General features: G+C 41.6%; 1 protein-coding gene across 1 annotated transcript in view; it reads left to right on the top strand.

The window, feature by feature from the left end:
• The first annotated feature begins 7,897 nt into the window (after window positions 1-7,897).
• Window positions 7,898-11,938, top strand: part of tacr1a (tachykinin receptor 1a) — a 56,518-nt gene continuing 52,477 nt past the window's right edge. Inside the window, exon 1 of the mRNA XM_017709711.2 lies at window positions 7,898-8,486. Coding sequence (XP_017565200.1) covers window positions 8,083-8,486 — 404 coding nt within the window. The 5' untranslated portion in view covers window positions 7,898-8,082. The remainder of the gene's footprint in view (window positions 8,487-11,938) is intronic.

Genomic DNA, 11,938 nt, shown 5'->3' with positions numbered 1-11,938 from the left:
AACCACTGAGTGGAACCAAGACTCAATAGAAAAACTCCCTCAAAACATGAGTAAGAACCACGAAGAAGACTCAAAACTCAGAAGACTCAAAAGAGTATGAGGAGAAACCCCTCAGAGGAACCAAGACTCAGATGGAAAAACTCCAAGAAGATTTAACACGAAAAGAAAGTATTCTAACAATGTGAGGAAGAACCACTGAGATGAACCGAGACTCAAAAGGAAAAACTACCATAGAACATGAGGAAGAACCATTGCGATGAACGAAGACTCAGAAGGAGAACCCATCCTCTTATCCAGTTTCCCCCAGTAAACATGATTTTTCACCAAAATAATGTTGCAAGAAGAGGCACTGAGATGTAAAAGCCCAGAAAATAAACCACCAAAGTTAATGGTCTGGGCTCTTCTAATTACCTTGAATAAGGTATTAGATATAAGAACAAAGATAATTAGCTTGATATAAGCACAAGGCAGAGGTTTGGGAAAAGGGATGTGAAGAGATTACCGGCAGCATGTTAGCATCCGTGAAACGGCATTAATCAATCCATTTGATTGCCGCTTGGAGATTCATGGAAGAATCCACAATCCTGCTAATGCTGCTCTAAATCCATCTGCGTCGAAAAGAAATCCCCCTGCCCACTCCAGTGGCTAGTCAAGGTGTTATTCATGACTTGGACAGTCAATCTTTCTGTTTCTTTGCGCCACATATTGATCCTGACTTGAAAAGCAGGATGGCTTCCTCACTTTATATGCAGTACAGATGCACTACAACATACTAATGACAGGTTGCCTCACATTAAAGCAATGCCTATATAGCTAACACTGAATAGAAGTTGGTAGCTTGTAATTAGCATCATTGAATTTGCATAATGCTAATCATTGCATTTTTTTGGTAATAACTTTAGCATTTTTCTTGATCCAGCAGAGCTAATGTGGTAATGAGGTTAGCAGCCAATAATTAGAATCACTTAATGTGTGTAATGCTAACCGAAGGCTATTTGTTTTCGTTTAGTAAGATTAGCCTTTTGACTGAACCATTCCTTTAAGAACTATGCAAACTGATTAGCATTCAGCTTTAGCTGCACAGGCAAACATCAATCAAATGTCAAATGCGAATGCAAGACAGCAACATCAATCACATCCTCATATTGGCAGGCCACAAGAGAGAGTGCAGCCAAATCAAGGAAAATCAATTCTGACATACCAGAGGATGAGATAACATTCATCTTTGAACAAATGACATAATTTAGCTTGTAAGAAGAGCAGAAATCTTCCTGTTGCAGGCCTGGAGATGGCTAGTAACTAGCTTTGTTTGCTCCTTTCCTCGTACTTCAGTTCAGTTTGGCTCGATTACTGTTTGAGGTAAGTTCAAAAAATGTTTACTCAAGTATATTTCTGAGCAAAATACACCACTTTTACCTCAGTTTTTTTTACATACTTGTTCCTAATCCCTTTTTCTGGGGCTTCAGTAACCGCTTTGTTCTGTTTCGCTAATGCTAACACCTCTCTGGATTGTTTGCGTTCTATTTCAGACCTAAAGGCTCCCAAAAAAAGAGAAACCAGAACCCAACATACTTTAATTTTTATGTTAATAGAAGACTAAGGCGTCTTAGTACATCCAGCATCTATTATGTGCTTCCATAAAGGAACTTCAGCCGTTTTTGGAGCTTTAATACAATACAATTTTAAAAAATCATAAATCATGATGTAATAAAGAGTTTTGAAGAATGTACTACAGCAAGTTCAGTACATTCAGAGGTGGACGAAGTAGACAAATCATGTACTTGAGTTAAAGTAGAGACACCCAAAGTAAAATATCACTCCAGTAAAAGTAGAAGTTCCTCCCTTTAGACCTCCAATTGAGTAAAAGTACTAAAGTATTTACCTTCAAATGTACTTAAGCATAAAGTAAAAGTACTAAAAGAGTAATTCTGGCTCTGATGTCCTGTTATCATTTTTATAACAAGACTGGCTTCATGAACTAATTTCAGGTGAAAGTCCTCCAGCGTCTCTCTTGGTAAACCAGTCTTTTAATAGAACGTCATTAATTAGTGACGCTGACGTCTATTAAAATGAGCAGAAGCACAAAACACTGAAGGTAAACAGTTTCCATCAGGGAGAACCGAGTGGCTCTGAAATCACTTTTTACACACAAGCAAAGTTTCAGTTTCAGATTTATTTACAACTTAGTTCCAAGTTTAAGTTGAATAAAAACTGGCTTTAAACTCAGGATCACAGATGAGCTCCTTTTTGATAAGAATGCTAAAGAACTGTTAACAGTTCGCCATAAATGTTTGCAATGTATGAAAAGAGATACACTTTTTTGTTTAATGTGTTTATTTGTTAGAATACAATGTACATTATAATGCAGTAGCATCATTGGTAAGCAATGAAAAAAAACAAGAAATCTTGACTCAACGCCATGTTAAATTAATATGCTAATACCATTTGCTAATGTGCTAACATATTAAATATGCTCTCTCACAATTAACAGTTGATGCTATGCATGAGTTATCATGGCAGAGTTGGATTCATTAATATAACAGAGTCTTATTATCATTATATGACAGATGCCATAATGTTTGATGTCATGTCACATGCTCATTTTCGCTAACTCTGCTAGAAAAAACAGCTTTGAATGATGGCATGCTGGTCAACCAGCATGACCAGGCTGGGTGAGCAGCTAAACCAGCACCAGACCAGCATAAACCAACTTAGTGCCCTCAGTTAGCCGTCATTACATTAACTGTTATGACGTCTAATGCTAACTTGACAACTCATAACATTAGAGAACATCTGCCATGACACATTTATGGCATGGTTATGTCTGTCTTATGTAGCAGGGGTGAAGCAAAGTGTTACCCAAGCAACGTGGCAGACCATGGACTGACCATCCTAGAGTCCAGATCTAACATCACTAAATTTGGGTGGGGTTTCTGCTTTTTCCTGATGCTAATAAACAGACTTAATTGTCCTTATAGGCTATTTTAGTTGCAAACTGAATGAATAAATGGTGGTCTCAGTACTGTATGTGGTCACATGTGGGCATGGATTCAAATATCTAGCCCTGCTTTGTAGCTTGAGCTCTGAGACTGTGGTACTTCAATATTGGAGCCCAACGCAAAACATCACTAGAGGGAGCCAGTGAGCAAACACATGATCTATATGTGTCTGTAGGACTGTTCAAACATTAATATTGATCACTGCAGGCATTTATGATGCAAATGAGAAGAGAAAATGAAGCAGTCAGTTTGCACTTGTGACATGGAGAAAAAATAAAGCATTTAACTGACAAATCAATAATTTCCTTATTAATACAATAAATTGCATTGACCCTGCGCTACCTTTCAGATTTCTCACGTTTGGCAGTTGCGTGGATGTAATACATTTTAACGTTGTGGAAATGATTTCAATATACATTCGAATCTTGTCAATACTCACACACACAAGCCATGCATAATTGATTCAATTCTCTGAATACATTAAGCTCCGCTTGCCTTACCAGCTCCAAATGGGAATCTGACATATGACAATATATGGATTTCCCTTACAACCAACTTCATATATTTATATCATAAGGGTTTTTTTATTGCATGCATGCTGCTGGTGTGTTTCATTTCAGATTTTTTTATTTAAAATGATCCATGCATCAGACGTATATCAAACACAGAGTATATTTGTGATCCATATATTATGCATCCAACTATTAGACATGCATATATGTGTCATGTGTGATACTTATAGATATCGTTGCTGTCGGAAGAAAACCTTGCATCTCCATTTTTGGCATTTTTCAGTTTTTGACATAATTTGAAAGTATCCGTTACTCTTTACATTGCTTGTAAATTTTATGATGAATGGCCTAAAAGAAATGACCCAAAATGACACAGGAAAAATTCTGGTTCCATTGACTTACATTGAAAGTAAAGTATGTTTTTTCCTTCTCCTGTAAAGTTACTATTTTGGAGATACAAGGTTTTCTTCCGACAACAGCGATATGTACATAAGATACAAGCATGGGCTAAATTGTTGGGACCCTTCCGTTAAAGAAAGAAAAACCCACAATGGTCACTGAAATAACTTGAAACTAATAAAATTGATAAATAAAAATGTACTGAAAATCAACTAATGAATATCAGACATTGCTTTTGAATTGTGGTTCAACAGAATAACTTTAAAAAACGAATGAATCTGGCCTGGACAAAAATGATGGTACCCTTAACTTAATATTTTGTTGTGCAACCTTTTCAGGGAGTCACAGCAATCAAGCGATTTCTGTAACTCTCAATGAGGTGTCTAAACCTGTCCACCTGGTATTTTGGACTGCTCCTTGTGAGCAAAACTGCTCCAGCTGTCTCCAGACTGCAGGGTTCAGCTCCTTCCACAGATGTTCAATAGGATGTAGATCAGGGCTCATAGAAGGCCACTTCAGAATAGTCCAATGCTTTGCTCTTAGCCATTCTTAGACATTTTTAGCTGTGTTTTGGTCATTATCCTGTTGGAGGATCCATGATCTGTAATTGAAACCAAGCTTTCTGACCCTGGGCAGCACATTTTGCTCCAGAATGCCCTGATAGTCTTGAGATTTCAAGGTACCCTGCACAGATTCAAAACACCCTGTGCCAGATGCAGCAAAGCAGCCCCAAAACATAATCAAGCCTCGTCTGTTTTTCTCACTCCTCTGTGTTCAATGTGCCTTTCTTGGGCCCAATCCCTTTACACCCCTCGCCCCTACCACTTGGCCTTTAGCCTTTAGGCCTCTGTTTTGCACGTTCACGTCTAGGGGGTAGGGCGTGCCAATTTTTGTTGAGATGGAGGAGTAGGGTGAAGTCTTAGAAAGTGTCCAAACAGAGGTTTTTCAGAGTTACACTCCAAACAGTGTTAAGAGAAAAACAGAAAAACTGGTAAGATGGCTGCACAAGCGACTAAAGAAGTCACTATGTATGCCAATGTCTCGGTAGCTAGCTAGCTAATTTTCCCGTTCTACCTTAAATAGTCTGGCAGTATTGATGCCTGAAGCGCCAGAATATAACTGCTGCACCATTTAAGGTGGAACGGGAAAATTCAAATAAGAATATCGGACTTTAGCTTCGTATCACCAAGGAATTAGCGGTGGGCAACAATCAAGAATTGTCTTCTCCCCCCTCTTTGAACGCATATGACATAAATGTAAGTAAAGCCCAGCAGTGAGGAGCTGAACTTTTCCCTTCTCTCCTATCACTGAAGACGGGCCGGATCAGCTACAGTAGCATGTTAATGAAGCAATGTTTTTCCATTTTTAAATTTAACGGGTTGTCCCATTTCCGGCGCGGTGGGTAGCGCCGTCGACTCACAGCGAGGAGGGCCTGGGTTCGATTCCCTGGCCGGGTAACCGGGGTCCTCTCTGTGTGGAGTTTGCTTGTTCTCCCCGTGTCTGTGTGGGTTTCCTCCAGGGTTCACACTCAAAAACAAGGGGTAGGAGTAAAAAGAAGAAATGGGATTGGGCCTTTGTAGGCTTCATATGCTTTTGTGTCTATGAACATATGACTGATGTGACTTGCCAAAAGGCTCCAGTTTTGTCTCATCTCTCCAAAGGACATTCTCCCAGAAGCTGTTTGGCTTGTCAATATGCATTTTGGCAAAATCCAGTCTCGCTTTTTTTTTTTTTGCTTTCAACAGTGGTTTCCTCCTTAGTCGTCTTCCAAGTCCACTTTGGCTAAAACAGCAATGGACGGAGTGATCTGACACTGATGTACTTTGACTTTGGAGTTCACCTCTAATCTCTTTGGAAGTTGTTCTGGGCTCTTTGGTTACCATTCGTATTATCTGTCTCTTCAATTTGTCATCTTTCTTTTTTTTCACCATGATCCAAGCGCATGGTGCGCTCAAGCACTCAAGAAGGACTTCAGAAAAGCAATAACCGCACACAAAAATGTGATATATCACCACATATGCACATATAATTGAAACACTTCGAACGAGATAATGGCTGAATACTAAATACACTGTTCTAAGTGTATTCAGTAATGTATTCTATTAATAAATAATAAAGAAACATATTCAGAATACATTTAGAATCCGTTACTAATCTCAGTGATACTGAGCTCTGCTAAAGACTGAGTAGACTGATAAATCAATGTGATCAGTTATTAATCTCAGTGTTACTGAGCTCTGCTAAAGCCTGAGTAGACTGATAAATCAATGTGATCAGTTATTAATCTCAGTGTTCCTGAGCTCTGCTAAAGCCTGAGTAGACTGATAAATCAATGTGATCAGTTATTAATCTCAGTGTTCCTGAGCTCTGCTAAAGCCTGAGTAGACTGATAAATCAATGTGATCAGTTATTAATCTCAGTGTTCCTGAGCTCTGCTAAAGCCTGAGTAGACTGATAAATCAATGTGATCAGTTATTAATCTCAGTGTTACTGAGCTCTGCTAAAGCCTGAGTAGACTGATAAATCAATGTGATCAGTTATTAATCTCAGTGTTACTGAGCTCTGCTAAAGCCTGAGTAGACTGATAAATCAATGTGATCAGTTATTAATCTCAGTGTTACTGAGCTCTGCTAAAGCCTGAGTAGACTGATAAATCAGTGTGATCAGTTATTAATCTCAGCGTTACTGAGCTCTGCTAAAGCCTGAGTAGACTGATAAACCAATGTGATCAGTTATTAATCTCAGTGTTACTGAGCTCTGCTAAAGCCTGAGTAGACTGATAAATCAATGTGATCAGTTATTAATCTCAGCGTTACTGAGCTCTGCTAAAGCCTGAGTAGACTGATAAATCAATGTGATCAGTTATTAATCTCAGTGTTACTGAGCTCTGCTAAAGCCTGAGTAGACTGATAAATCAATGTGATCAGTTATTAATCTCAGTGTTACTGAGCTCTGCTAAAGCCTGAGTAGACTGATAAATCAATGTGATCAGTTATTAATCTCAGTGTTACTGAGCTCTGCTAAAGTCTGAGTAGACTGATAAATCAATGTGATCAGTTATTAATCTCAGTGTTACTGAGCTCTGCTAAAGCCTGAGTAGACTGATAAATCAATGTGATCAGTTATTAATCTCAGTGTTACTGAGCTGTGCTAAAGCCTGAGTAGACTGATAAATCAATGTGATGATCAGGTATTAATCTCAGCGTTACTGAGCTCTGCTAAAGCCTGAGTGGACTGATAAATCAATGTGATCAGTTATTAATCTCAGTGTTACTGAGCTCTGCTAAAGCCTGAGTAGACTGATAAATCAATGTGATCAGTTATTAATCTCAGTGTTACTGAAGTCTTTTAAACAAATGATCAAACTAATAATCTTCTCAGTAGGGGACATGATTAGGAGGGATACATTTAGGAATGGTGTCAAGTGAGATAAGAAAAAAATTTCAGAACTTTCTAGAAATGATTAGGAGTTTTCATGAAATAAGTTGCCAAGCAGTAACAAGGAACAGTGTGAATTAAGTATTAAACAAACAAACAAACAAACAAAGATTTTTCCCCCACGTGCTTCACCAGGACGCATTCTAAATGTATCCTGAATGTTATTTTTTACTGAATAATTTCATCACAGTGTATTTAGTATTCAGCCCTCACTACTCTTCCAAAATATTTCCCCACTGTTAAATTCATGCGCATATATGGTCACGTATCTCATTCTCCGCGTGGGGCTATTGGTTTTCTGAAGTTCTTTCCCGCGCGCTCGAGCGCACCACGCGCTTGGATCGCGGCGAAAAGGCGAGGAGGGAATGTGCGCGCGTGCATGCATGCGTGTTGACTCTGAGCGGGGACACGCGCGTGCTGCTGGCAGCCAGGAGCTAAAATTGGGCAGCAAGGAGAGGAGAGGCAACGTGGAGACGCGAGGCACGCGCTGAAAAGGGGGTGGGGAGGTGCGCGTGTGTGCGCGCGCTGGGGAAGCAGCTCCCAGTCACACCGCGCTCTCTCCTCACTCTGCGCTCGCGCTGTGCCACGGAACCTCTCCAATAACCGGCGCGAATCGACGGCGGGCGCCGTTTTCAGTCGATTAATCGGCACGAACATGGTCGATTAAGTGCTGAAAAAAACGACTACAGGACTTTTATCGCTGCGATCTGTGGGCTCTTTGAGTTGGGCTCGAAATGGACCCCCTCTACACGTCCACGGAGGCTTCGGCGGGGAACTGGAGCACGCCCGAGCCGAACGGGACGGACGGGTACTGGAACCAGTTCGTGCAGCCCCCGTGGCGCATCGCGCTCTGGGCTGTAGCCTACTCGGCTATAGTGCTGGTTTCCGTGGTGGGCAACGTGACCGTGGTGTGGATCATCCTGGCGCACAGGCGCATGAGGACCGTCACCAACTTCTTCCTCGTGAACCTGGCGTTCGCTGAGGCCAGCATGTCTGCGTTCAACACGGTGGTCAACTTCGTGTACGCGGCGCACAACGAGTGGTACTTCGGCCTCGTCTACTGCCGTTTTCACAACTTCTTCCCCATCGCCGCCGTCTTCGCCAGCATCTGCTCCATGACGGCCATAGCCGTGGACAGGTGAGCGCACAGAAGTTTCTTTTTTCCCCCCAAATAAATCGGAAAATTCAGGAGGAGGAATATATAAGCATGGAAAGTGATGAGAATATACAAGGGGGGGGCGTTAAAGGGCTTGGAAATGCATGGGAATTTCCATGCATGGGATAAAATCATGAGCTTGGGAATGCATGGGATAAAATCATGAGCTTGGGAATGGATGGGATAAATACACGAGCTTGGGAATGGATGGGATAAATACACGAGCTTGGGAATGGATTGGATTAACACATGAGTTTGGGAATGGATGGGAAAATACAAAGGGGATATATGTGGGCATGAAGACTTAAAAAAAAACACAAGCAAGGAAATTCATGAAGTAATTCAAGATAAACTACATGGGCATGGAAATATCTGGGAACATGTATGGAATAAAATGTATGGCCATCACAATGTGGGGGGAATACCTGGGATAAGATACTTGGGCATTGAAATATGGGGAAATTGCATGGGATATAATGTATAGGAATGGGAAAACATGATAAAATGCATGGGAATGGAAATATATGGGAAAATAATTGGTCCTGAAAGACACTTCACATAGTTTTATTATTCCAAAGTGCCTTCTAAACTCGTTCTCCATTGTCCACTGCAAAACGTATTTCTTAAAGGCAATTTTTATGTTTTTTTTCCATGATGGACGGAAGAAACCCCTCACTCTACTGACGCACACTCTTGTGCCAAGTTGCCTCTCGCTGATCCGTAAACATGTTGCTGTTTCTTGCCAAACACTGCTCAGACTTTAATGAATGTTTATGAGCTGTGTGATGTATTACCTTTCTTGTCATGATTTTAATATATGCAAATGAGCCGCATAACTAATCACAGCACTGCTTACCTCCAGCTATAGGTTACATCATGGTTTTTAACTATTTAAACCCAAGTTCATTGCAGACACATATTAAATTACTTTAGTTTGTTGCCAATATTCTAGTGGTTTCCAACAATTTGCTGGAAGCGGTACAAATTAAGGCTTTTTAATAAGCTGTAGATGATTCCTTAATAATTCACAAAGCTGTGCAGCCTGGAGAATGAACTCCATGCATCCCGTTCTTTTTCCTCGGCCTTGATTTGGTCTCGGCTCGCTTTAGACTCGGTCTTGACTCCAGCTCTACTAGTCAGGGTCATGGGCTTGTCTTGGACTTGATGAAGGTGGTCTTGACTGCGGTTTGGTTGTGGAGTGTTCTCAGCACAGATTTGTTGGCTCAGGTGTAACGGCGTCAGTGCAGAGGCTTCTGGGTTTCATGGCTTTTCGTCGGAGCTTTTTGCTGATGAGCGATGAGGTGTAACTGATAAATGAACTGAAATGAAAGCTGTTTCTGTGAGCGAGGCCAGAACTAATGCCAGTTTACATGATTCAGAGTGTTCTGGCTTTAGAAATCACCGTGGGGAGGGTGGGAGTGAGTTACTGAGCTGTGTGCAGCAGTCTGAACACCACAATTTGAGCAATTACATGTGCTGTTAAATGCAGCAATTAAGCAGTAACTGTGTATTAACTCTGTAGATGTGTTCATTTATTTTCACCTCATGCTGATAGAATAAGCCCCGCCCCACTCTGCCCACTTTACTCTGATAGAATAAGCCCCGCCCCACTCTGCCCACTTTACTCTGATAGAATAAGCACCGCCCCACTCTGCCCACTTCACTCTGATAGAATAAGCCCCGCCCCACTCTGCCCACTTTACTCTGATAGAATAAGCACCGCCCCACTCTGCCCACTTCACTCTGATAGAATAAGCACCGCCCCACTCTGCCCACTACACTCTGATAGAATAAGCACCGCCCCACTCTGCCCACTTCACTCTGATAGAATAAGCCCCGCCCCAGTCTGCCCACTTCACTCTGATAGAATAAGCACCGCCCCACTCTGCCCACTTCACTCTGATAGAATAAGCCCCGCCCCACTCTGCCCACTTCACTCTGATAGAATAAGCCCCGCTCCACTCTGCCCACTTCACTCTGATAGAATAAGCCCCGCCCCACTCTGCCCACTTCACTCTGATAGAATAAGCCCCGCCCCACTTTGCCCACTTCACTCTGATAGAATAAGCCCCGCCCAACTCTGCCCACTTTACTCTGATAGAATAAGCCCCGCCCCACTCTGCCCACTTTACTCTGATAGAATAAGCACCGCCCCACTCTGCCCACTTCACTCTGATAGAATAAGCCCCGCCCCACTCTGCCCACTTCACTCTGATAGAATAAGCCCTGCCCCACTCTGTTCACTTTACTCTGATAGAATAAGCCCCGCCCCACTCTGCCCACTTCACTCTGATAGAATAAGCCCCGCCCCACTCTGCCCACTTTACTCTGATAGAATCAGCCCCGCCCCACTCTGCCCACTTCACTCTATTTAAGCCCCTCCCACCCTGCCCACGTTTCTCTAATAGGATAAACCCCATCTCCCCATCCCACTTTATTAGAATAAGCCACACCCACCCATTCACTTTAATAGAATAAGACGCACCCATCTCACTTTAATGAAATATTTACTCTAATGGAACTTTATTTTAATAGACCCACCACACTCACTTTACTGTGGTAAAATAAGCCCCACCCCACTCACTTTACTGTGGTAGAAAAAGACCCACCCCACTCACTGTACTGTGGTAAAATAAGCCCCACCCCACTCACTGTACTGTGGTAGAAAAAGACCCACCCCACTCACTGTACTGTGGTAGAAAAAGACCCACCCCACTCACTTTACTCTAATAAAATAAGCCCCACCTATCCTGCACAATTAACTGTAATACAATAAGCCACAGGCTACCCTTCCCACTTCACTCTGATAGGCTGAATCCAGATGGTTAATTTTTATATTGTTTTAAAATCATTACATCCAGTAGCAATGTATTTTGAAAGCCGTTTTTGGCTGCTATTGGCGCCCCCTTGTGGAGAATTTAAGATCTGTGAAATATAAATGAATTTTAGGAGATCCAGTTTAAAGCAGTTAGGGTTCCCCAATACCAATCTTTAAGTGTCAGCTGATACCGAGTACTGATAACAATACTAACCTAACTTTATGATGTTTATACAATTCCATTTTTTAAATAATAGATTTTTGTAAATCTGTGTTCTGTGTCACACCTAAAACTCTCTCAGCTTGACTATATATGTCCACACCACAAAAATACATATAATATATAATAATTATGTATATTAAACAAGTAGGTTTTGCTTAAGCTATTTCCAGCTTGGTTGAAACAACAGGCCGCAAGACTCTGCTGCTGTGTGGTACAGACCACCGATGGAGGTGGACCACAGGTGGGGCTAGTAGACACACAAGCCCGGCTAGCAGGTTGATATGCTAAAGGCTAAATTAAGCCTAAAGGCAATAATTTTTTAAATTTTATTTTAACCCGATTTTCTCCCCAATTTAGTCGTCTCCAATTCCACCCACTAGTTAGGACTCCCCA

This window comes from Pygocentrus nattereri, chromosome 20 (genome assembly GCF_015220715.1).
Source record: "Pygocentrus nattereri isolate fPygNat1 chromosome 20, fPygNat1.pri, whole genome shotgun sequence".
NCBI lineage: Eukaryota > Metazoa > Chordata > Actinopteri > Characiformes > Serrasalmidae > Pygocentrus > Pygocentrus nattereri.
Note: the sequence above shows the minus strand (reverse complement) of the source record. Positions and strands in the feature narration are given on the sequence as shown.